This window comes from Gopherus flavomarginatus, chromosome 4 (assembly GCF_025201925.1).
Source record: "Gopherus flavomarginatus isolate rGopFla2 chromosome 4, rGopFla2.mat.asm, whole genome shotgun sequence".
In the NCBI taxonomy this organism is placed as follows: Eukaryota; Metazoa; Chordata; order Testudines; family Testudinidae; genus Gopherus; species Gopherus flavomarginatus.
Window position 1 is genome coordinate 8112125 of NC_066620.1, and position 27680 is coordinate 8139804.

General features: G+C 38.6%; 1 protein-coding gene across 2 annotated transcripts; it reads right to left on the minus strand.

Moving 5' to 3' along the window:
- Positions 1-4608: 4608 nt before the first annotated feature.
- TRMT6 (tRNA methyltransferase 6 non-catalytic subunit) lies at positions 4609-27616 on the minus strand. Of its 2 annotated transcripts, XM_050952162.1 has the most exons (12): positions 27433-27522; positions 26788-26860; positions 22451-22578; positions 21923-22032; positions 19005-19096; positions 18837-18920; positions 17374-17498; positions 14596-14960; positions 14119-14204; positions 8982-9084; positions 8813-8899; positions 4609-5661 (listed from the first exon to the last, which is right to left on the minus strand). In XM_050952162.1, exons 2-12 carry the CDS (start codon positions 26799-26801, stop codon positions 5488-5490), a joined length of 1368 nt encoding a protein of 455 aa, XP_050808119.1. In that variant the 5' UTR covers positions 26802-26860; positions 27433-27522; the 3' UTR covers positions 4609-5487. The 2 variants fall into 2 exon arrangements, with proteins under 2 accessions (XP_050808119.1, XP_050808118.1); XM_050952161.1 differs by lacking the exon at positions 26788-26860 and having other exon boundaries at positions 27433-27616.
- Positions 27617-27680: the final 64 nt, after the last annotated feature.

The window sequence follows — 27680 nt, forward strand, 5'->3', positions numbered from 1 at the left end:
ATTAGTTTCAGTAAATAAGTTTTGCAAAGTTATTGTATCACCAAATACATGTGGTTGTTTTTTTGGCCATTTATAATGCTTAATTATGTTAACATGCACCGTTGTAAACTGTAAAAGTAGGACCAAATTATACCACGCTTGTTCAAATTGAGTAGTTCCTTACTCTAGGAGTACTCCATTAACTTGTGTGAGTAGGTGCTCCCCATTGTAGGACTTACATCATCTCATCCATCATTTCTCAGTAATAGGAGCTCTCACATCACACCACACTAGTCATCCTTTGCACACAAGTGCCAAATGATAAAGCATGTGGATTAGGAGTTTTACAGTATTATGTTTTAAATGGGCCCAGTTCCTCAGTAAATGAACAACTGGTACAGGGCTTGGATCTGCATAATACAGTCTGATTCCTTGCTAAGAACAACAAGTAGCAGGGCTGTAGAAATAGCTACTCATGAATCGTATGGCACCACACAAGAGCATAAGGAATTTTCACTTAAATAGCTTCAAAACTATTTGTATGTCTTGAGCTCAAGTTTAACCAGATTTATCTACGTTTTTTTTTAAAACTTGCCATGACAATGTCTCTTTTCACTGTATAACATGGGGGAAGGGATACTTATTTAAAGTGTGACGTGCTGCCTGCCTGGATCACAGCATATGTTCTGCCTTGGACTACTTTAATCCAGCTAGCCAGCTGTTTATTACAATATTTCAGCCTAAATCTAACACTGCAAAGCAGCGCAAAGCAAAACGATAGTTTAAGGTCCTCCTCCTGCAAACACTTAGGCACGTGCTACTCACATTGAGTTTAATGGGATTACTCAAGGGCTTGAATCTGTCCCAGTTAAGTCACTGAGGGTGAAACCCTGGCCCCACTGAAGGCAATGGCAGCTTTGCCATTGACTCGGACGAGGACCAGGATTTCACGGGAAGATGTGTCATTGACTTCAACTGGAGCATGAGCAGGCCCTAAATGCGTAAATATTGCAGGAAGAAATGTGTGGTCTGCATATTTCTTTCAGACATCTCCACTCTCTGGAAATGTACAGCATAATGCCATTTTTTCCTCCAGTTCTGACAAAAGAAACGAATCTTTGCCAGCAGCAGTAGTTTTCAGAAGCTTCTAGGGATATGACAAATTCCGCCCCCTCCCTTTTTTTTTTTTTTTAAAAGTATTCAATCACATCAAATACTAGGTTGACATCCATGTCTAGTACTAACTACAGTCAAGTTCATTATAGCATGTAACATTTACAATTCATTGAAGCTTTGCTTTAAAATAATTTAGGATTTAAATAGCGATTTGTATTTACAGCAACCATTATTCATAATAGTCAGGGATATGTGCCATGGTGAAAATATGATCATATAATGTAAGTATGTAATGTAAAGCCCTTTAACCACAACTTACTGAATGTGTGCTGCGAGTCTGTTTCAAAATACAGGTAAATACAGTACTGTAACACCATTTGCAATGCTAATTCATAGGGAATAATGACCTGATATTTTAGCTAAAGATTAAGAATTCAGTCTGCATTTTAATACACATAATGCTCAAGTCTGCTGCAATGTTCTCGGTCAAAAACTTCAGCAGAATTGAACCACCTCTTTGGTGGAAAACTATTCATAGGGCTCCAAACCCACCCCCTCCCCAAACCAGGATAGGACTCAGAAGTTGCTTGCTGCCGCCTCCTCCTCTCACACAGGGTTCTATCCAGCTCCATTCTGCCAACTTCCTGGTCAGCATATATAATTATGGTGATGAGGGCTGCAATTCCTCAACATCCAGATCTGTGCCAGCATTTCATCGGACCCAGGGAATACAGCTGACTTATTTCAGTGTCAGACAAACCTGAAACGCGAATGAGGGAGAGCTGGCCAAGATTCATCCTGGATAAGGGTGACAGGAAAACCACATGCCATCAACTCACTTTCAAGAGAGATCAGACCACCACCTTCAGTGCCCTCGAACTGAAATACAGCTAAACTCTGCTAATTAAAAACAAAACCAACAACAACAACAACAAAACTATTTTCACAAAGCCAGTTCTGCTCCATGACAGTTTTTTCCCTGTCAAAGTTCAACTTTTTAGCCACAGGTGTTTTGGCAGCACAGCTGTTAAAAAAAAGTGTAAAAATTTTTATTTTGTAAAAGTATTTTTCATTTCTGTTAAAAAACAAACAGCACAACTATTTTTACTCAACCTGTCAAAAAAAGTCACCCTCTGACAGGGAACAGGCCTGGACTATTTCATTTAGTTATGGCACACCTGAATGCAAGTTCTTTAGCAACTTGAATTATAGCTCTATTAGCACTCAAGCTCTAACACAGCACACCGGCTCTCTCAGCTCAATAACCGTATCACCAGTAAAGATTTCAGGAAGGCATTCAGGCTTATCTCAACAAACATGAAATTACTAGACCCATAGGACTAGCACAACCTGAACCAGTTTTTCTCACTGCAGCAGCCTTTGCAGTACTCACTGGTCCTGTAGCCCACACTCCTCTTGTTCTTATAACTTAGACAGGTTTTTTTTTTCATAATATCTCTCACTTCGATCTACCCTTCCTCACTTCCTTTACTGTCTACTGACCACGTGGTCACAATCCAATCACATCAATTTACTGTGTGATGTGGACTAGGTTTATGGTCTGTGTGACCAGTACTACACCTAGGTATCCGACCCTCTATTTTTTTAAAAAGCATGGAAACGGAGTTCTTTTCATGTCATCAACTTGATTTTCAATACATATCAGACACACACAAACCTTAGGTGCTGCAATCTAATTCTTCACATTTGCTCTAAAATTCCCTTAAAATTACACAGTAATTTGTAAAATTGCAAAGCCCAAAATACACTAGCAGCGAGCTTATGCAAATTGTAGCAATTATAATTTATTTCTTAGTGCTTTACTCTCCAAGACAGCTTTTAAGACTTTGTTATAGGTTTATATTATAATCAACATGCGTGGACATTTGTCAGCTACATAATATGCACAGATGCACTTCAGTTTGTTCTAATTTGATATGCACTTTGTTTCATGTATTACATTATGCATAAAATTGTTGGTCTGAAAAATGCAATATTCCACTTGACTGCTAATATATTTCTTATATTAAATGAATGCTCATCATATTCTTCTTGCAAGTAGCATTAACACTTGAGGAAAAGGATTATAGTGAATTTTAAAATTAGGTAATGTGGTTCAGTGACAGGAATTAATACTGAAACAGATTGTCAGAGTGTCTAAAGCAAATGAGATCAAGCTAATCTGAGGCATCCGGTTTTAAATAAGTAATTTCTCTCTATGTTCATGTTTCAGTCTCTTCTACAGCCAATTTCTTTTTGTAACTGAATTATACAATCCAAGTATCAGTCAGCATTTTTTTTTGAATTAGCACATCTGCATGACAAACAGCATTAAAATCCTGTTTCTCATGTTTCAAATGGGGTAATACAGTTTCAAAGGTTAGGTTGGGCAATCAACAGTAACCTTAATATTTATCACCTATACAGAGATTTACACCTTCACAGTAGTGGAAAGACAACTAATTAAGCATCTCAAGAACTCAATGAAAATGGCAGGTAGGTACCAGCTATGTCTTACAGGTGGGGAAATTGGGACATACAGCAATGGAGATTTAAACCAACATCACAGTGCAGGAAGTCAGTGGAGTCGGGATAACTAATGAATCCTTAACTTCCATCCCCATACCCCTCACTCTGGGCCAGGCTGCCTCACTTAGCAGTAATACATATATATGCAATAATTTAAAGCATCTCTTATCCCAGCTTCTGTCTTCACTGAAATCAAGTGCATGTGTGAGATAAGGAGTTCACCCCACACTCCACCCTGACCCCCTCCCCGCAAAAAAGGCCTAGAAAAATCAGATTAAATTCAGCAAGACTCTTCTCCAGATAACTAATTAAAAGGACATTAAGTCACATATTGGAATTTTTTTTACTGCTTACTTTTTATTTGTAACCCTTAAAATTACTGAAAGATTCGAGGAAACCATACTCTTTTTCAGTTCATTTTGTGTATGTGCCAGCACTTTCTCCAGTAAATTTTGCCATTTCCCCTATATAGTCAGTTTCTTCCAGTTCGTATGGGTCTTTCATTCAGTAACAAGGGAGAGAATTTTCATAAAATAGGATTGTAAAGGCACAAATTAGCAAAGGGACCTGGAGGCAAAAAACCCTCAATCTATTGTAATTATTTTACTCATGGTTAATATATTCCTAACTTCTTTAAAATGCACACATTTCTATTTTGATTAGATTATTAGTTAGTAGTATGCCAAAAAGTGTTAACCTTGTCTAATGATGAGCAACACTTCACATTTTAATGTAATCTAAATATTTTATTAAAATACACACTTGAAATATACTGTAGCTTCCATCCCTGAGCTCTGATTCTCCATTAGGATCTGGAGCCCTGGAATCAAGCAGAAGCCTGCTGATTCCAGTGGGAGACTCATGGGTTTAGCAGTTCATGCTACCGGATCCTGATATAGGATTTGGGTGGTTTTGTATCATAACCTCCCTTGCCCCCACCCAAAAGCTTTTTCCCACCAAAAGAAGAAAATAAAACAAAATGTGTCTCTTTTTAGAAGAAAATTCTTGAGAGTTTAATTGAAATGGCAAATGTGAAGTATTTTGCAAATTAACAAAAAGTCTAGACACCTAGTAGAGACAAAACAGTAAAATAAATAAGGAAATTTTCAAATTTGTCACATTAAAAAGAATAAAAACTAATACAAATCCAGCTTTCAAAAAAAGAAAATATGAAATAGTAATAGAAACATTTTAAACATTTGGTATTTTAATTTACAAACATACACCTGATGTTTTGCATTTCTTCCTTTCAGGAACAAGAGGCCAAGACGTGATGATTTGGTTTCAATATCCTTCTTTTTCTTTTCGTTTTCCCATTACAAATAAAAGTGCATGATTTTGCTGCATTCCTGACCGGTTTAAAAAAATTACTTAAAATGGCAGGGTTCTGCATTTGAGAAGGGAAGCAGATCACTGTACAAAATATTTTAATCTGCTGTAAAACAAGAAGCTAAATTAGGTATGTTAATTCAAACCCTACTTCTGTAAAGGACTTCAGAGTCTCATTCATTTCTGCAACAACCAAATAAGACGGTTTCATTAATCCATGAATCTCACCCAATAGTTTCTCTCAATGTGATCATCAGAAAGTGTTTCTCAAGTTAATAAACTGTTAACATGTCTGTTGCTTGAGTATGTTAACAATGATGTTCTGACACAAAGTTGCCTCTAAAATTTCTCTCCTTCCTGTCATGTTGTTACCAGAGGGAATGGACAAAATTTTCTCTACAGTACAACTCTGCGTCTGTTGGCAGGTGTGTAACAGACATGTTTTTCTTTGTTGTCAAGAGCACAGAAAGTACATTAGTTACATTACTAATTGTAAGACTCCTGAGAACTAAAAGTACATCAATTCTTCAGATGTTAACAATGAAGCTCTTGAAGTTTGCGCTTTTTAGATGTTGGCTCTTCAATTTTCTGTCCTTCTAAACTGCTGGCATCGGATTGGACCTTCTCCGCGGTCACAGTGATACCTGACAGAAGGTATCCCCCACCTCCACTCATCGTCAGTTTTGGATGGCTGCGATCTGGCAAGACCTTCACAAAGAAGAAAAACATTTGCTGTGAGGAGTCTCTTTTTTTTTAAAAGGAATTTAGACAAAACTTTGAGAGACTAGAATCTTTTAGCCATAAAACCCAAAGGAGGTCTGAGAAGTGCATTTGTATTACGCAATGATATTTAATCATTTGGAGGGCTGAAACTCATTTTTCCAGACTCTGGCAACAGAAATACATAGGGCTGTACATTTGCCATGGTGACCACTGGAGAAAAACAGTTTTGTCACGCAATTACCATAGAAGTTATAAATTCAAACACTGAGGTATGTGAAGCCAAAAAATAACTGAAAGCATCACAGGTTCCTTTGTGTTCCCAATCGCTCGATCTTTCCAAAAACTACCCAAAAGCCCCACTGGTCAAACACCCCATATTACTTAAATAGTAAACACAACAATGTCTGTCTATTGCTAGTTTCCAATTCTACCATCTCCATCAGTGAATTACCGGAGTGGTACGAAGCTTTAACAGAGATGCTAATTTCACCAAATAATAAAATTTCAGTGTGAAAAAAATCCTCATTATCAGATATTTATCATATTTCTACTTTGATTGTTTAAATCATCCCTAGATTTCCTCAAACCAACGTACAGAAATTCCTCATTGACTGCAGCTAACCTACAGATGGAGAGAGTCAATAAAATGCAGGATTCTCCTTAAGAGATGGACCATCTGCTTATAAATCAAAAAGGTGTTTCTGCTGATTTAAGACCAAGAGGAACCTCAGATTTGTATTCATCCCCCTTTTTCTCAAGAGGAAAAAAGAAAGATAAAAGAAGCCAGACAGATGTTTTTCTTGCTTAGAACCAGTTTTCACTGTTTGGGTACAGACTTGTTACTACTTTTATTTTGGAAAGTGTGCCATATATGACAGTACCCAAAACACTGACTTTAGATGTTACCATAGATATGTAGGGCTGAAAGGGATTTCAAGAGGTATTCTAGTCCATTCCTCCATGCAGAGACAGGACCAAGCATACTTAGGTCATCTCTGACAGGTATTTGTCTAACCTGTTCTTAAAAACCTTCAGTGACCTGGATTCCACAACCTCATTTGGTAACCTAGTCTCTTATTTAAATATCCTTCCAGTTACAACATTTCCCCCTAATATCTAACCTAAACCTTCCTTCCTGAAGAGTAAGCCAATTATTTCTTGTTCCCCAGCTCCACTGATGGTAGGACAATTGATCACTGTCCTCTTTACAACAGCCCTTAACATATTTGAAGATTTATAAGGTCTCCCCTGAGTCTTTTCATAAGACTAAACATGCTTTTTTTAATTATTATTTTTTAAACCTTTCCTCATAGATCAGGTTTCTAAACCTTATTATTTTTATTGCTCTTCTCTGGACTCTCTAATTTGTCCATATCTTTCTTAAAATGTGGTGTCCAGAATTGGCACAATATCCAGATGAGGCCTTACCAGTGCTGAATAAATTGGGACAATTATTTCCTGTGTCTTAAATACAACACTCCTGTTGATACATTCCAGCATATTTGCCTTTTTCGCAAGTGCATCACACTGCTGTCTGATATTCAGCTTGTGACCCACTTTAATCCTGAGATTCTTTTCTGCGGTATTGCCTAGCCAGTTATTCCCCCCTTTTTAGCTGCGCGCTTGATTCTTCCTTCCTAAGTAGTACTTGGCACTTGTCTTTACTGAATTTCATCTTGTTGATTTCAGACCAATTCATCAAGTTTGTTTTGAATTCTAATCCTATCCCTCAGAGTGCTTTCAACCCCTCTTAGCTTGATGTCATCCAGAAGTTTTATAACCATCCTCTCCAGTCCTTTACCCAAGTCATTAATGCAAATATTGACAGTATGGAATCCAGGACTTACCCCGTGGGACCCCACGAGATCGGTCTTCCCAGTTTGACAGTGAACCTCACTGATTACTCCTTGAATAGAGTTTTGCAACCAGTTGTGTACCCACATTATAGTAATTTCATCTAGACCACATTTCCCTAGTTTGCTTATGGCAGCGTTTCCCAAACTTGGGACACCGTTTGTGTAGGGAAAGCCCATGGCGGGCCAGGCCAGTTTGTTTACCTGCCCCGTCCGCAGGTCTGGCCGATTGCAGCTCCCACTGGCCGCGGTTCACTGCTCCACGCCAATGGGAACTGCTGGCTGCCGCTTCCAGCAGCTCTCATTGGCCTGGAGCAGCGAACTGCGGCCACTGGGAGCTGCAATCGGCCGAACTTGCGGACGGGGCAGGTAAACAAACTGGCCCGGCCTCCCAGAGGCTTTCCCTACACAAGTGGCGTCCCAAGTTTGGGAAACACTGGCTTATGGGAATGTCGTGTATGACTGTGTCAAAAGCTTACTAAAATCTACAGCTTTCCCCAGGCACTAAATCAGTAACCCTGTCGAAGGAAATTAGGTTAGCCAGCCATGATTTGTTCTTGACAAATCCATGCTGGCTATTTCTTATTATCCCGTAGGTGCTCACAAACTGATTGCTCAATAATTTGTTCTATTAGCTTTCCAGTTATCAAAGTTAGGCAAACTGATCTATAATTCCCCAGGTCCTTTTTGTTACCCTTTTAAAAGATACATTATGTTTGCCCTGCTCCAGTCCTCAAGGATCTCACTTGACCTTCATGAGTTCTTGAAGGCGATCACTAATGGTTCTGAGACTGCTTCAGCTAGCTCCTTAAGTACCCTAATGTGAATTCTATCAAGTCCTGCCAATCTGAATATATCTAACATACCTAAATATTCTTGAAGCTGTTCTTATCCTATTCTGGCTCACATTTCTTTCCCCTTATTGTTAATATTAATTGTGTTACGCCTATGGTCACAAATAACCTTTTTAGCGTCAAGACGGAAGCAAAATAGGCATTAAATACATCATACTTCTTGCTGTCATCTGTTTTTAGTTCTCCTTCTCGGCTATGTAGTGGACCTACATTTTCCTTTGTCCTTCCCTTACTCCTAATGTACAGAACCTCTTCTTATTGCCCTTCATGTCCCTTGCTATTTATGTTATCCTCTGAACACTGCAGGAATTCGGCACAAGAAGAGAAGAGTTTGGATAAAACTACTAATTCATGAGAAGCTGAGTATTTGACATTATTTTCTACAAGATTGCATTTCCCTGACATATAGGCACTCCCTGCAGCTCTTACCTGATAATTTCGTAGCCAGGTTTCAGAGAGCTTGAGGTTAATAACACCACCTTTTTCTCTCAGCTTTGTGTAACATTCTAATAATGGCTGGAAGAAAAAAATGAGTTAACTAAACTTGTCTCTAACTTAAAATACAAAAATAACTAACTATAACATATATTTGATTTACCTCTTTATATTGGCAATAGACAACAAAAGGTCTGGATGGAGCAACAAATTCCAATAAAGAAAGTAACAAAGGAGTTGGATGGAATCTGCTGGCTACAATTAAGCTGTAACAGAAATTTTACAGGTTAGTTTTCTGCTTCCAAGGGGGCAAGAGACTTGTTAAAAACCATCAGTCATCTGACTGCATTAATCACATAAAATACACTTTTAATTATTATAACGTAGTTCTCTAGAAACAAAGAATCAAAAGTATATTTCCAGTTTATTAATATTTTATAGCTATTAAGGGCATTGGTTTTAATATCTTCTTTGATGACCAGATGGTTAGTTTCATTTAGCTAATACAATTTTTAAAATGCTAGGTTTTGTACATTCTTTATTCAATTCAAGTTTCGATCCAAATGTAACCTGACATAAATCCATATACAAAATCATCATCAAGTAAATAAGAAATGCCATTCACCATTTTCTAACATACATTTTCTTTAAAAAATTAAGAATCTGAAAAAAATCTATATTAAGCTGTACAACTACTTAAATAACCAAGTATAAATATAGTGTATCCTCCTGGTTAGCAAAAAGGTGCCAAATGTAATATAAAGGCTATATTTGGCTGCAAATCAACATGTTTTTAATGATTGTATCAACCAATGAGAAAGTTTTTTTCCTAAAGAAAGGGTCAACATACAAAGCAAAACAAGATTAAAATCGATTATTTAAATCAGGGTTTACTGCTTGCTGACTTAAATAATCCACTGCTTTATAAGTAATCTTCATAAATAAAATAAAGTAACATACCAACGGCATCACAAAAGCACCTGTGTCACTATGCAACAACTTTAAGACCCACAATGACCCCAATGTTCTACAGAATTAAAATGCTTTCTTCCCTTGCTTCATCAGTATTGTGCAATGTGGACAGAAGTGTACTAAGTTTGCTTGCTAATACATCCTTTTTATCATATGTAAAAGTTTCTATGCCTGTCATAATGTCTTTCCTAGGAGTTTTTTTGCCACATCCAACTTTCTCCAAACTGCCCTCATTACGATTTTATAAAACAGAGATCTAGTTCCAAATTCACTTGTTAGATTTTTACCATAAACCATTAGCTCTGGCTTATTATTTCAATGTATTTTCACCCAATAGTCTTTAAACCAGGCAAATTCTATTTAAATGTAATCGTTTATTTAAAAAGGTTTAGAACCTAATCTTTATATTCACATTTGTGACTCAAGATCACATCGCACTGAGCTGTTGAAAAAAGAAAGAGTCATTGCCTATTTAATAGTTTCATGTTCAGTATCTTTCAACTCTCATTTAATAGTCCACTGTACAGCATGATCCAATTTACACTTTACAGTTTCCAAAGTTTTAATTAAAAAAGTTACCCTGCTAAATCGTACTTCAAGACACTGTTAACATCTTCTGGTAACTGTGCTTAGGGAGACGTCTATATAAGCTCTTTTTCTAATTTACGAACACTACATTAAAGTTTCAGAGGGGTAGCCGTGTTAGTCTGGATCTGTAAAAGCAGCAAAGAATCCTGTGGCACCTTATAGACTAACAGACGTTTTGGAGCATGAGCTTTCGTGGGTGAATACCCACTTCGTCAGATGCATGTAGTGGAAATTTCCAGGGGCAGGTATATATATGCAAGCAAGCTAGAGATAATGAGGTTAGTTCAATCAGGGAGCATGAGGCCCTGTTCTAGCAGTTGAGGTGTGAAAACCAAGGCAGGAGAAACTGGTTTTGTAGTTGACAAGCCATTCACAGTCTCTGTTTAATCCTGAGCTGATGGTGTCAAATTTGCAGATGAACTGAAGCTCAGCAGTTTCTTTTTCAAAGAGCTTCAGTTCATCTGCAAATTTGACACCATCAGCTCAGGATTAAACAGAGACTGTGAATGGCTTGCCAGCTAAAAAACCAGTTTCTCCTGCCTTGGTTTTCACACCTCAACTGCTAGCACAGGGCCTCATCCTCCCTGATTGAACTAACCTCGTTATCTCTAGCTTGCTTGCATATATATACCTGCCCCTGGAAATTTCCACTACATGCATCTGAGGAAGTGGGTATTGACCCACGAAAGCTCATGCTCCAAAATGTCTGTTAGTCTATAAGGTGCCACAGGACTCTTTGCTGCTTTTACATTCAAGTTCTAATTCATTAACTTGTTCTCCAGTAGATTACAATACTGGAAAGAGTCAAGGTTACCCAGCATGGGGAAGGGACAGTTATTTTGATGCACATGCCCAGGTCACTAAAAACGAAGCCGAAATGGAGGGGAGATCACTACTACTTTCCAGCCCATAAGCCCTTCTGCTCTGCAGAGAAGCTACACAGAACAAGGACTTCCTTTCAGATGCAAAGACAAGCTGAATTCCCTTGGAAAGCCATCAGTTCATGAATTAACCAAGCATGACTTAAAAACAAAAGATTCCCAAGCCTTCTCTAGTACAGTTTGGAGTGCTGCATAAATACTGTGAGGAACTGTGATAGATACCAGGAAGATAAGTGTAAGATGAGGTAAAGTCCAATAATCAAACTTTGTTTTCTTCTTTCACACAACGCCATATATTGGTGCCACCAGGCAATCTGGCCTACTTCACGATTAATGTGATGGACTAATTCTGGAAATACAACCAACCTCTATTTTTCATAACATTTGTAGACTCAATGATATTTCTGCTTACCACTTTATTTTTTTAAAAACACACCTCAGAATGCTTTCATTCCATCCTGTGAAATGGGTTTAAAATCTCCTGAATGGAATTAGAGAGATGGACCCCAGTACAAACATAGCATTATGATCACAGACAAGCAAAAATCTAGGGGAAAAAAGTATATTGCTGAAAAATGGAACTGAATAAAAATTAATCCATTCACTTTGAATAGTAAATCCAGAACACAGTTTATGATTACAACACCTGAGAGGAGCAAACTCATCCAAAGACGGGTGCTGAGTTTACCCGACTCCCATCTTTCTTCTTCTCCAGCAAGAAGCCTTGAGTCCTTCCCCTCTAGCTCAAAACTGAGATAGCTTCTACCTTTCCAGTCCTCCCTTGCTTCCTATGACAAGACCATTCCACACTGATGGCAGAAAGAGTTCAAAGCTCCCTGTCTGCTTCCACTCACATGCTGTACTGACAACCTGACTAGAGCCACTCTGGATCATATGCCAGATTATTTCTGCCCCAGCCTACTTCCCCAAGGTATGCCGCCATCCACTTCACTGTTCTCAGCCTGAGGGATGTAGAGGTAGGGCAGGCTAAAGGAAGAAAGGTGTCCCTGGAAGAGCCATTTGGAATTCTCTCTATGCAAGATTCCAGGAACAGGTTTGCCTCTCAGAAGCCAGAAATGTTCAGTTTCCTCTTACCAAAACATTCCCTAGTGACCCCCAGACAGTCCTTAAGAAGCTGGTCCCTACAGCATAACACATTATTACCAGCCATTATCATATGTCAGAGGAGGAGGAAAAAAATACCCAAATGATTGAAATGGTAGCTGTATTTCACTGACTATTTTGAATGACCTTTTAAGTAAAAATCCTAAAAACCAATATGGTCTGGAAAGAGTACAAAAGGAAACGAGAGATGGTAACTATAAATGTGACTCCTTATTCCTGAAGATGCTCAGCAATGGAAGAGTGCTTACAGTAAGTACTCCTCACTGCAGAAAAATTCAGTAGCAAAAATTGATACTCTAATCCTCACCAGACCCTCATATATAGTCAAATACATTTATTCGTAAGTGTGCAAGATGGACAGCAGTAAAAAGCCCTATTCAGCCTGTTTAATAAAGCACCATATGCAAACCCTATAGATCACACTGTCAGCATATAAGTAAAAATTCTTTCTACTGCCCTTCTGATTATTTTAGAATAGAAACAAGAGTGGAAACATATTACTATCTATATCTGATTCTTCATAAAAAATACAAGTGCTTGGTAATGGCAGCCAACTCATGGCACCTAGTGAAACACACACTAGAATATTTATTATACAGCAAAACATGAAAAAGTGTTGTTTCTTTATAAAACCAAACCAGTCACTATGCACCACACAAACAAACTTTGAAAAACTATTATTTCTACTAACATCTATACTAGGCAAAATAGCTCTCCTCCTAAAAAATACCACTCCCCCCCACCAAAAAAAATTGCACAAAAATAAAAAATGAGAGCAACATACTAAATTTCCTTTTTGTCTAAATCTCCCTTCTACTCCATCAGGATGTTTTAAATACCTGCAAGTATTTCAGACATATCCTCAGTACGATCTCTGTAAGTATGAGTAGCATAAAGAAACCAAATAAGCTTCAGAATAAATAATTTTTGGAGTTACGTCTTACTTTTCAATCTGTAAGTGCTTTTAGCACGAAAAAACTTAATATCAGTGTTGTGAAGTTACAATTAAAATAAGCCAACCTGAGTCACTTAAAGATTCACACTTGTAAAGGTTAGTATGAAAAAAATGGCCTTCTGTAGGAAGCATGTATACTGTACTGGCTTTGGGTTTTTAGAATCACATTTGCTATCACCTTTTTATATGAAGTCTTTATATAATTACCAGTTTAGTGCAACCAATTCTGACAAATCTGGGTTAAACGAAGAAAAAAAAAAGGGTTTCACATGTAGAAGAGAAATGATGTTGTCTGAATGGAGTAGTTACAACTTGGCAAACCGATGATCTAATTTATCCAATTGAAACCCACGATTTTAACTGAAATCACCAACTTCAAATCCAAAATATACCTGCTTCCTTCCTGCAAAGGATACTGATATTTAGTGAGAGTTGTTACCTCTAGAACTGAAAATCTGAAACTTTTTCATAGTGTAGACCACATCTTAATACACTGCTTAGTGGCCCATTGTCTTCCCCACCTATAATCATAACACATTTCTGGGAAACTATTTTTCCTAGCAAATACTTCAGTGTCAAGAAGCAGTTATCATTTCTGAAGAAAGTGAAGGCAGAGGGAAAGATGAATAAGACACCACACACTGAGTAATTGTTGTATTCCATATAAACTGATGAGTGTTTTCAAGCAGCATAGTTTTCACTTTTATTCCAGAGCAAAAAGCTATGTCCTTCAAAATATTTATATTAAGAATAAAAAGTATGGTCTGCAACAAACTCACCCATCAGCATTTTTCTCTTCCAACAAAGCAGCAGTTTCCACCAGTTTTCTCCTCCTTTCTTGCTGTTTTCTTTGTTTTTCCCGAATCTTTGCATACAAGAACAGAAATAACACTTTAACTGGCCAGGATACATCAGATACTTCACACGAACATAGAAACTGCTTTACTTTATGCAGCTTTGTGGTCTTGAATTTACAAAATACAACACTCCAAAGCTCCATTTTGATGGATACAAGAAGAGTCTATTTCGGTGGTTCTGATTCAGGGGACAACAGGTTTTAAACTAAGATACATTATTATAAAATAACCTTCTCCTGCTTTTCCCCCCCTCCCAGTCACTATATAGTTTAAAACTGCACTTTGAGGACTATTAAAAAGTTTCACTAACATTTTGGTTAATCTTTTCCAAGTTACAATACAGTTTGCTTGTCTATAGTCACAGTGACTCCAGGGAAAGCTAGTAAAAGACACACTTACATTTTCTTTATTTCCTTTTTCTTTGGTCTCTTTATATTCTGTATCTTCAGTAGCAAGGTCCATTGTTTCTTGCTCTTCTGTTTCATTGCTCTCCATAACTGCTTCAGTACTGGATTCCTCTTCTGTTTCCTGTGTCAAAGTCTGCTTCTCATCAAGTGACCCATTGCTTTCTTCTTCTATTGGAACATTATATTCGGGCTCTGAAGGCAAAGTCTCAGAAGAAAATGTTCCAGAGACAAGACTGTCCACTTTGCTGAGAGGGAATTCATAAAGAGCGTTGAAAAAAGATTCTGGAAATCCAAAACAACTTGTGGCTGCTCTAACAGGTCCCCCTCCTGGATACATTTGAATAATGGATCCATAACCTTTAAACACAAAATAAATAAAAGCAAATTTATAAGTAATCAGTGACAGACTCTAGTGCCCTCAAGGAGCTCACCTTCTAACCACATTTACCATAATGCCATTGACAGTATCATCACTGCAGGTCTGGATTCAAATCTCAATTTAGAAATAAAGAAATAAGTTGTCTAATGTTAATGTAACCTTTGCAAAATTTAACGTGTAAACAGTTTTTGACTGCCAGGAAAGATGAGGAATGCTTTGCTGAATGAATAATAGGTTACAATTCAGAAGGCACAATGTACCCCTTTAGACCATATGTATTTGTTAAGCAAGCATTTAATACTCCTGGGGGAATTCTGAGCCACTGTCCATGTGCAGAATTTATGTCCTCTGCAGAATTCTTTGATTCCCGGCAGAAAAAATACTTTCTGACAGGGAAGAAAAGGGAAGCCACAAGAATGGTCATGCAACCTTCCCCAGCTGTATGTTTTGGGTGCCCAGTGGAGCCGGCAGAGAGGTAAATCACTGTGGGGCAGAAACCTCCACAAGTCCTGGGGGGAGGCTGCAGAGTGCTCCCCAATGTCATGGTAGAGCCTCCACATTTATTTGACAAAATTGGCAGCATTTTAAAATATTGCATGCAGAATTCTTTATTTTTTTGGCACAGAAGGGCCTTGGGAGTAAGTTAGTTTAGCTGTATTCCCCCATGGTATGTGATCAGTAAGCAGCAGAAACTCACTAATGACACTGGCATTATAAAAAAGTTTGAAACTATTAAATTTCCTTTGGCGCCTTTTTTTTGTTTTTGTTAATGTCAATCAAATGGTTTGGCTGAAAGGTATAATCTGACTAGTTTAAAGGACATTAGAAAATGCAGTGATATATACAGCCTCTTCAACATCAAGGTTACTCCACCACAGACAAACATTTATCAAATATTTATAATTAATTTGGAATTACTACCGCCATCCCTCTGCTTCAGAGAGTAACCCTACTACCCCAAAGTCACTGGCTAGGGCTGCAGGTTTGTCATGGTGGAAGAAAAGTCATGGATAGCATGATTCCCATTGGTCTGTGACCTTTTGACTCACCTGGCAGTAGTGGTGCCTGTCCAGTGGGGCTGGGCCCACCTCCCTGCTTCAGATGTTGCAACTTGGCACATGGAGTCACAGCATCATGGCAATTTGGCATGCTGAACCCTATCATGATGAGGAGGATGAAAGCTGAGCTGCTTGCGCTGCAATCCTGCGCACCAGGTCTCAATGCCCAGAGCAGGGCACCGGGCTTAGCCCTGAGGGACATGAGCCACAGGAGCTGTCACTGCTGGGTGAGCACGGGGCAGGCTCTCTCTCCACGCTTCCCACCCGACTGGGATGGGATTAGGGTTGGCGAGCTGGGGGCGGGGGGTGGTGCTCCTGTATGTGGCTGGTGCCCGCTCCGAAGCACGAGGAGAACTTTTTAAATAAAAAATCAACGAGCAGTCACAGTAAGTTTAGCAACCCATGACTTCTACTACATTTACCTGGACTGCTCTGTGATTTTTCATTCAAAAAATGCCATGACAAATTAGCAGCCCTATGGGAATTGAAAAGCAGGCTGTCAAAAAACATTAAAATAAACCTAACAATGTGGTATGCGTTTGTCAGCGAATACACAGGAATCCTGAGTGCTAAGCCATGATGCTGCAACTTGTGCCTCAACACACACCAGGTGTGGGCATATCAGATGATAAACACACAGCCCATTACATATTGTTTACTTACACGTCCCATTTACCAACACTTCACTTTATTAATAAGAAACTGTCAAGTTGAATTTTTTAAATAAAAATCAAGTTTGATAGCACTCCCTTAGAAAATAAATTCTGCACATGCTATTTAGTTATTGTGTAAAATAGGAGGTTTTCTTCCCTGCTGATATTTACAAAGGTCTTTTTCAATCTGGCATGGTGGGCAAGCCCAAGAACATCTCCCACACACTTGGGGGCCCATTGCTGCCTCTCAAATTGCAGTTTTACTGCTGCTGTTACTGGTAACTTTCCACAGGTCCTGCAAGAGGGAGAATTTGCACATGGGCCCCCAAAGCCATCTTTGAGAGCGATGCATGAGACGGAACTGAAATGGACCAACACCACAACACTGAGACAGACTATACACAAAGTAATGTGGCATGTACAAAGTAAACAAAAATGAAAAGAGAATATATTTTTCTATGTTCTTTCAATTGCAGTAACCTTAGGTATGAACTTTTCAAATTGAAATGTGATTTTCAGTTTGACTGTGTCCCTTTAAATACCACAGAAATTACAAGCAAAACATTAAGCGTTGTTTTAAATTAAGATAAAGTGTTGCAAAGTACTGTAAACAAACACTTATTGCCTCAGTTTCAAACAAGCATCAGTTTTGTTCTTCTCTGAGCTGCTGTACTACTTACCTCCCATTCGCTCCATTATGGCGCCCAGAACCAAGCCCGCACAAGTTTCCATCACAATCATTTTGTTGCCAGCTCGGATATTTCCCAAAGTCAACATTTGAGCCAGAGTATCATATCGCAAATGGCTAGAAAAGAAATTGTTCTTTTACCTTCATTGCAAAACAGTTTTGTCTAGACTTAAAAACATTGTGCATCAGCCCATAAAACTGTCACCAGCAAGAGGCAGGTTAAAAAAGGAATTGTCCAGGAACTAGATCAATGACATGCTGGGTCAGGGTGCAGCAGAATACAACTAAGTCTGTTAATCAAGACTGAGAACAAAACAAACACGCAGTTAGACGCAGTGAGGCATTTAGTATATAAAAGAGTGTTCAGTGAAAGTATTAAAGGGTAGGAGATGGAACGGTGAATGTACTGATGCACTGATATAAGTGTGCACCAGCCAGAGTGCAAGTTCTTTCAAGTTCCTGTATAATTCTGTGAAATACCTTGGAGTCAGTTTTGTATGGACATGAACTGTCTTTAAAAGCAATTTTATTCCCAATAATGCACACTTTGTAATTATTTTTATAATATTTTCAATTCCCTCTCTGGAGCAGTAGCACCTACAGGCCCCAATCATTAATCAAGGTCTCATTGTGCTTGGTGCTGTATACATGCAATTAGAAAGTTAGCTAGAGCCCGAAAGAGCTTACAACACGACAAGAGTTAACAGATGAATAAAATAAATGAAGGAGGGAATGGAGGGGAAAGAAAAGATAAAAGTTTAACAATCATGACTAAAATAATAAGCAGCAGTCTAATCGATAGTCTCAATATCTTATGGCTACTTTATATGATTAAAAAACAATGAATAAGTCCAAGTTGGGAAGAAAAAACAAAATTATATATCTATATCTATATCTATACATACACACACACCCCCACCCCCACCCCAATAGGTGATTATTCCATTATATAATTTAAATTAAGTCAAATGTGGCTTTGTTTGTTTTCAACCCCAACTGCATTTTAAACATTTGGGAGGGTTCTGGAAAGTAATAATTATGTTTTTTAAACTCTGAAAAAACAAAGAAGGAAAGTTGTTTTTTAATTTTTTTCCCTTCTTTATTTCTGCTAGATGGCCCCATTTCTTGGCTGCTGACCCACAATACAGAGGCAGGATCCTGTCTGACCAGAAAGTGGGAATTGACAGCTCACCAGAACTTGTTCAGTAGCAGCTGAGGGGATTTATGTGATGAGATAAAAAGGTACAATTGGTCTCATATAGATGTTTTACTTTTCTTACCAAGTCCAAGGGGATATTAGTTCCTCAATTATTTTTCAATATTTAGAAATTTTGAATTGACAGGAAAGAATAAATGTATAATTCATCATTTTTAATTCATAACTTTAAAATATCATGTTTTCAATCATACTTTAAAAATGCATCTTCACATATACTTCTTTTAAAATATACTTACTTGATTTTCCCAGGTTCCCTTGCATAGTACATTGTTGAAAGAATGCGGGTAGATGGCTTTACAATTGTAATAACTGCCTCATATCTGTAAGTAAAAGCACAGTAATATTCTTAAAGCTCTACAAGTTAGAGAACTACTAAACTTCCCTGTTTTGTGAACTTAACTTACTTTTTCTTCTTCTTCTTTATGTACTTATCTTGGGCAAATTCTGTTTTGCCTCGAAACGTTGTACTGTTCTCTATTAATTGTTGAACTATTTCCTGGAAAAAGAGATTAAAGATTATTTTTATTGTATCCAGTTATTTCCCACTTATTTCACAAACAGCATACATTTTAAGGAAGGCGTTAACATAAGAAACATTTCTCACTCACTAAAGATTTGTTTGTGCAGTTGCCATTAACATCAATGAAAGTCTGTATGGTAAATTCCTGCTCATTATTGGAGCACATAAGACATCTGTCTCTTTCAACAATACTATGTAATTGCAAATGGGAATTAAAAAAAAAAAAAAAGGGCAGCAAAAATGGAGAGACATTCTTTCAAGAAATAATGGCAGCTTAAAAATTACATTGTGAGAATGTTGTTCTTTAGCGCAGGCATTGTCTTTTCAAGGTGTGTGTATAATGCCTAGCAAAATGAAGCACTGATCTTGACAGGTGCAACCGCAATGTAAATATACGGCAAACAACATAACCTAAGATCTCTGTAACTGAAATAGAAAAGAGCCATCATATTTTCAGTTTGTTTATTTTAGGCAATTGATAACACTTGGTATATAGTCAATTTAATAGTTTTCCCTGCAGAGTCAGTTTCCTCTGTGTGAGTCTCATGCAAAGTTACAGAGGAGAGAAAAATATTTTAAAAATAGGAAAATGTAACAAAAATCACTCAAGTTGGCAGGGAATCTCAGGGGCATGTATACTATTTTAAGCTACTTTAAACTCATTTTTAAAAAATTGACTAGATTTCAAATTAATAGTGTCCCTTTAATGTATTTTGGATGATGGAGGTGGCAAGAGAAGGATTAATTTAGGGAGTTTGGGCAATTTGTTTTTAAACATTTTCTAAAGTGACAACAGAACTGCGTTCTAATTTCAAGTAACACATACACGTGCCATTCAAATCTATACTAAAGAAAGTCTGCCAAAGGAAATAGTGGAAGCCTGCTATCTACAGGCATTTAAACATCTAGACATAACACCAGGGAAGAAAATTAAAACTGCCAGGAACAAGTCTGTTCTGACAAAGAAATTGGCTAGATGGCTTTTTCCAATCACTAACGCTGTAATTCTGTGAAACATAAATCAGTGCTCTTCTTCCAGTGTACATGACAATCTGTGCCACATCTACCACCAGCCCAAACTCTAATAAAGCGGTCACATTTTCAGAAGAACTCTGCTCTATACTGGGCATCTAAATTAAGTGGCCAGTTTTTCCAGATGTACTCAAGAGCTTCCACTGAGCATAATGCCAGATAGACAGCAAAATGAAGCATCAATTTACAGGGTGCTGAAATCTTCTGAATATCCGGTCCCAACTGAAGGTGCTGATCACTGTTCAAAAATTTTGTCCCCTCAAGGAACAAGCCTTTTCCATCTTTAATTTAGGAGAGTCTATGAAAACTTTTGACACAAGAAAATGCAGCTAACAAATTGTTTTGTACTTTCTACCACTCCAACTGCAATTTCATGAAGGAACACTGTCTATGGAAGCTAACATCACACACGAAATGAAGTCTTGGATATACTTCAGTAATCAGTTACCCCAAAGTAGAATATTTTAATAAACTGTATTAACAATATAGCACAGATATGGCACAGAGATGCTGATGATACACAGGAAAGCAATTATCCACATGAGATGTCTTCTATCACAGATGAGAACAAACAAAAGTTATTAAAGCTCTCAAACTGATTAGTGCATTCCTTTGGAACTGATGGATATCAACAGTTGCACAATAGAACAAATAACTCTTCAGTCTCTATCTATTAGAAGGCAGGAACACAAGCAACATGAGAGCTGCTTTGAACAGGAAGATAAAACTGGACCTTGCAAGGAGAATATAGCAAGTTTATTCGATATAAACATAAGAGATCCCCCAAACTCTACTAGAAAGGAAATACTGGAAATTTGAAAGTTTTATATAATGAAGGGTATGTCTACACTGCAATTAAACACCCATGACTGGGCCTTTTCAGCTGACTCACTTGCTTGCAGGGCTGTTAAATTGCAGATTAGATGTTCAGGTTTGGGCTGGAGCCCCAGGGAGAGTCCCAGACCCAGGTTTCAGCCCGAGCCTGAATTTCTACACCATAATTAAACAGCTTCACAAGTCCAAGTCAGATGACATAGGCCAGCCATAGGTGTTTAATTGCAGTGTAAACATACCCAAAACATACATGGGAGAGGTCATAAATTAAACATTTTAAAATCCTTTTATCTGTTGCTAGCGTAGTATGAAATCGAGTAATTCCTTCTTCAAGAAAGCAAAATTAACACCTTGAGACTGTTTAACTCTTAGCTATGCAGATGCATATAGAAACAAATTTATCAATGAAGTCTGCTTTCTAGGTACAACCTAAAAGTATGTGGTACTATATTCACATTAACATTTGCATACTTTCACATCCCTAACTCTTTCTTGGACCTCTGATAGTTACGTATCATTGTATGACCTTTAATATCCATCTGTACCATGGAAATATTGCATTATGTATCTGACCTTATTTAAATGAAGGTCAAAATTGAATGAAAATACTGGGCACATTATATACATTCTCTCTGGTTTCTGGGTTTCCCCCTTTTTTCTTTTGATGTCATGACAATTCTTAATGTGATAAGAGTTCACAAATCATGTTCCTCTTTACCTGTTCAATTGTCAACTTAAATGAAAACCTTTCCAGAAAATACTGTCTTTGTAAAAATACATTTTGAGAAGTTATGTAGAAAGGAAAAGTGAAACAAAATGTCAAAGAAAAAGTATTGAAGATTGTATTTCTACTAAAATTAAAAAATTGTCCCAATTCATAAACTCAAATACAACCATAAGAGTAGCACAGAAATGACACCAAAACCTTAATGTTACCTGTCCTTTAATACCCTTGTCCTTCAAAGCCTTTATGTCATCATGAGTCAGTTTTTGAGACTTTCCATCGTCAACTATGTTACGATTATCGGTACCTGCTTCTTTTGTTTCTAAAGAAAAGGATATAAATTTGTAAAATACTCTAGTTCTAAATATCTGTTACTAAAGACATGTATTTTAATTTCACAGAAAGCAGACCTCCAAGGATTCAACCCACATGCTTAGTGGCTTTACACTAAATTTCCTAAGCAATCAGCTAACCATAATAAATAAAATAAAGTATGTCTTTACCCATGTTAAAGATCAAGTTCTCTCATGCCAATATTAAAAATCTTTCCTTACTCTTCATAGCACTATTGAAATATTAGCACAGCAGAACAAAAAAGTGCACCCTGTGACAGACAAAATACGGCTCCTGAAAGCTCATAAAATTCTTAATTGAAAAATAATCTCTCTCTTTGTTCTCAGTAAGGAAGTCATTTACTTGGTGTTAGTTTTTTCCAATTACAAGCCAATCTCATCAAATACCTGTGGTAGTCTCTTCCATCTTTTCCTTTGGCTGAAGGCTCCCACCACTAGATACCTCAAATGTCGTTCCATAAATATGTCCAATGGCATTATCCAGATAGAACCACTGCTTTTCGAAAATAACTTTCCTGAAATAATTTTTAAAACTAAATTAATAAAAATAATCATTTCAGTATCAATTTGCCCAAGAGACTGTGAGATACAGGGTTAAAATCTACTTACAATTAAACATAGTACTATAAAATTCAAGTTCAAATATAATGTCCTATAAGAGTGATAATAAGCACGCACTTACTACAATCTATATACATCCATGCTAGCATGAAACTGACCAGGAGTGCAGCAAACTTAAAGGACCAAAGAAATTAGATTAAAAGAAAAAAATATATATTTTTCAGTTCATGGAAGTACACCTTTACCCCAATATGACGCAACCCAATATAACATCAATATGGATATAATGCGGTAAAGCAGCGCTCTGGGAGGGGTGCGGCTGTGCACTCCAGTGGATCAAAGCAAGTTCGATATAATACGGTTTCACTTATAACGCGGTAAGGTTTTTTGGCTCCCGAGGAAAGCGTTATATCTGCGTAGAGGTGTATTAACAACATACTGATTGCCAAGGTAACATAGCAGGGTGTAGTAATGGTATATCTTGAATTAGGTCTTAGAATAAGAATTGGCTCAAAAATGTGAGCATGAAAATGGAGGAATACAGCAGAAATAGGGTAAGTTTGGGGACTGTCATTCAGAAAGGAAAGCTGAGTGGAGACTTAGAAATCCATAAATCTTGCAGTGTCCCTTTGAAAGGACTTTAGCAAAAACTTGGGGAGAAGGTCTAAGAAACAGGTGGAAAGACTAGTTTTCCCAACACACACTCAAATAAGTGAAAGTTATCTCCTTACAGTTAAAATAGTATTACGGGAACCTTGCATTTTGGTTTAACCTCTGAGATTTAAAACAAGAAAAAAAAAATCAAAACAACAAAATTACTCCTTGAGGCCCTAATCCTGCAAGCTGATCAGTGCAAATGGACCTTTATGCTGAGCAAAGTCTTACTGATTTGTTTAAGCCAAGGGTAGGCAACTTATGGCACGGGTGCCGAAAGTAGCATGCAAGCCGATTTTCAGTGGCACTCACATTGCCCGGGTTCTGGCCACTGGTCAAGCGCGGGGGGGGGGGGCACTGCATTTTAATTTAATTTTAAATTAAGCTTCTTAAACATTTTAAAAACCTTATTACTTTACATACAATAATAGTTTAGTTATATATTATAGACTTACAGAAAGAGATCTTCTAAAAACGTTAAAATGTATTACTGGCAGGCAAAACCTTAAATTAGAGTGAATAAATGAAGACTCAGCACACCGCTTCTGAAAGGTTGCCGACCCCTGGTTTAAGCAATGTACCTGCCAGTTTTTGTGCCATACATAGGTTCGTATCCAGACTGTCTCTTACCAAGTCAATGAAACACGTATAGGACCAAGTTTTTAGACAGAAAAAAAACAAAGCAAAGAAACATTACATTCTTTGATATTCTAACACTCCTTTGCCTGGAATTTGTAATTCATATACATTTTTAAGTGTGCAATGATTATTGTACTTCCAAATACAATCAAATATTTAAATCAACCATGCAAAAATAATCAAAAATATGATGGTCCAAACACAAAATTTACTTGTATATTTATCTTAATAATGGCAATGAAAAAACTAATGGTATTTTACTTGCTTATCTAAAATACTGGCTTGTCCCTGGGCAACAGATCAAAAGAATTTTGCAAAGTTAAATACTAGAAAGACTATGATTTAATAAAAGCCAAGTAAATGTATATAAATGTGTCCTCATACTTCATGGTGACGCACTCAAGACAGAATACCCACACAGAATTCATAAGCCTGAAGTCAGGCTTTGAATTTGCTGACTCTTATCAGTTTGTGAAATAAAATAACCTGCTTAATGCTGAAGTTATTTAATTTCCTGTAGTAATATTGATTCTTACTGATATCTTGTGCCTTCATTCATAATTTGGTTTGAGAGTGGGGAAGAGACTCCTGGAAATTGAATGTTAAAAAAAAAAAAAAAAAAAAAAAAAGTCTATGACTTTTGGGATTTAACAAAAGATTTTAATAACAGTGCTGTGTAATAGTAAGAAAGATTTATTATTTTGGAGTTCATGCTACTTGGCAGTTTTTGAAAAACACACAAGTGCTCAGTCATCTGCTGGAATGGCAAGAGCTGAAGACACATATGGAAGTAATTTGGACATCTACTCCAGGGCAGTGGTTCTCAACAAGTGGGGGGCCGCAAATAGGTTTCAGGTCGGCCAAAATAAACCAGAGAGCAGGTCCGATGTTAGACTCACTGGGGCCTGGGGCTGAAGCCCAAGCCCCACTGCCCTGGGCTAAAGCCGAAGCTCAAGCAACCTAACTTTGCAGGCCCTTGTGGCATGGGGTCCTAAGCAATTGCCCTGTGTGCTATTCCCTAATGCCAGCCCTGGTTTTTAATTTATTGGATATGCAGAAAAAGTGTTGTTGGGGCATAGGTGGGCCATCGAGTTTTTATAGCATGGGAGGAGAGGGGGCTCAGAAAAAGGTGAAGAACCCCTGCTCTTGGTGGTAGCATTCTCCACTGTACCACCTCCTCCACAGAGAACAGGTGGGAGGCCCCTCTTCCAATGCATCTTTACCAAAACAATGGCATCTGTACACCACAGAAGAAATAGCTGGCTTTCTCCTACCACCTGAAAAGCAGTAACAGCAACTGATGTAGTCTCTCCGCACAATTAGGAAGATGTCATTGTATCTCCATCAAAACTGATATCCCGTTGTTGTGCAAATGCAATACTCAGTTTATCCCTTTCATAGCGATTATTTCAGATTGTCTGCGAGCAATTAACTGCTACTCTTCATCCACTTTACACAGATGTACCAGGCACAAAGTGAACACAAAGTAACTGTAAGGTCTCCTTATACCTGGCCGTTTTTCTTAGAACAACATAACCAGAAGCTGCCTTGCCCCAGTAGGATTCCCTGGCACAGAAGGCAAGAGTAGGGTAGGGCGTAGTCCTACATCCTGGTCACCACAACAGTCCAGAGTTGCAGCTAAATTGCAAATTAGTTAGAGCTATCCCTGAGGCTACTCTACTGTACCAGGAGCCAAAGCAGACCCTGACAGCCCCAGATTTGTCATGGTGCACTACCTCTTTTTTCTTGGTCCCTGCACTGCGATCAGCATCAGAGTAAGGATGAACTGGTACTTCTGTCTCAACAGATTCAACACAACATTGGTCTGCAGTCAGTTCATACTAGGAAAGCTTGTTTACAACCACAGTAACTGGAAACTTACAAAAATAAAATCATGGTACTTGCCCAGAAGATTGACACTCAATCTTGGCAAGTGGATTTTTCCAGCCCTGCTTCTTGGTATGAAGATTTTGCTCTTAAATGGAATAACACTCTACCTAAATATGATGTTTTTAGTTATTATTTTTAAAAATTGAACACTAACTTATTCCAACAATTTGTCTAAGAATTTAAGAGTGATACGCAGACTCTCTTAGCAAGATAACAATACAGGGTAAGAAGGTAAGTAGCACATCTGCAGACATGACAGACATGGGAAACAGACTACAGGAGTCCCGCCAATCAGACTTCTGTTCTAAGCAGTTATCCACATTAACAGAAAAGGCAAACGGTATTACACATAAAATCTGCATCCTGGATGTGTTTTTTTCTCTTTCCTGTCAAAGTCACATTATGTGTACAACAATGGTTTTCAGGACCAATTCTGAAAGAGTAAGCCTAACTTGAAAAGTGACCAGAGCTTGAAAAACTGACTTTCCCATAATGAGCAACAAAAACTTCTACATACTCAAAGCTTTCTGTTACGTTTCTAGCCTTTACGGTTGAAAGTATAACACTCTAAATGTGAACTAAATATAAACTAATGTAGTGATGTATTCCTAAATCTGCAGTCTACTCCAAAGGCTCTGTAACCATTTATAGCTGCAGAGCAAACACAAAAAAGTGTTGCCAGCTTTTTTCACTACTGGTACCCTGCCACCAAAGCCAAGATGCTAGGGCAGAGAAAGGTTGAGTAGCAGACCTCCTCCCCCGCATATAACTCCCCAGACACAAACCTTTGCTGCAGCCAGGATTGTCTATGGCAGAATAGGGAACAAAGAAAGGGCTTCTTCTCTACTTTGCAACAATACAAGCATTTAAAGTATTTCAGAGTTATCAGATGTATTAATATCCAGTTGTCTAAGAATGCAGACCCCAAACGAGAGGTAACTATTTCCCTGCAGCTACAGGGAGATAGATTGATTTCTCACCTGTGCACTGCCATTGAATAATGAGTATGTCCCGGCCACCACCTTTTGATCTCTCTCTCTGGCTCTTATATGTCTAGGGGCAAGGAAGAGAGACTGGGCAAGTCTGATAGGATGAGTTTGAAAAGTACTATTGATAGAGCAAAGTTTTGAGGGAAGGGCAAAACAAGATCCAGGGAGAGGGAAGAGAACAATGCTGAGAAAGAGATACAGACTGTGGAGGATGAGAGAAAGGAGACAGACACAGGACAAGAGGGAAAAGCTACATCTTATTAACTACGTTAAACAGAAACTAACATGTGCTTCTGTTTACAGCTTCTCCTCCTCCCCGGTGCAAGGGGAAGGAAGCGTCACACCCATTAGCTGGGCAGACCGTTAACTGATGGACACAGCGACCCACCAGCACCGGGCTCTGCCGCCGCGGCCCCCGTCAGGTGTCACCGGGACCGCTGGACACGGAGCCGCGCTGAGGGGAGCTCCTCGCCCAGGCGGCGGCTCAGGCTCAGTCGCGCCCCGCGGAGCCACAGCGGGGGCGCTATCGGGGGGAGGGGCAATGCCGGGACAGCCACAGCAGGGAACAGGGCTGCTCGGGTGAGGGAGCAGGGCCGGGCCGGGCCCGGCCCGGCCCGGCCGCTCGCCCGCCCTCACCTCCGCCTCAGCACGAGCACCGCCTTGAAGACCTCGTCCCGCTTGAGCACGACGCAGTCCCCCTCGCGGATGCGCAGACCTGGCTTCGCGCTCTCTTCCATGGCCCCGCGCGCGCGTCCCTCACTCGACCGTTGCCGGTTCCGTGTGCTGCCTGCTGGGCCCTCGCGCCCCTTCCGGTGGGGACCCGCACTGCGCACGCGCCGCGAACCCTGACCTACGTTCTCATTGGCGGCGGCCGGGTGCGCCAG

Excerpts from the sequence above, each read along its gene's own strand:
- TRMT6 (XM_050952161.1), bottom strand. The coding sequence starts at position 27,533 with ATGGAAGAGAGCGCGAAGCCAGGTCTGCGCATCCGCGAGGGGGACTGC. Across the intron at positions 8,900-8,981 it reads TCTATTGCCAATATAAAGAG|CCATTATTAGAATGTTACAC; the intron begins GTAAATCAAATA and ends TTTTTCTTCCAG. Across the intron at positions 5,662-8,812 it reads CCTGGCTACGAAATTATCAG|GTCTTGCCAGATCGCAGCCA; the intron begins GTAAGAGCTGCA and ends TTCTTTGTGAAG.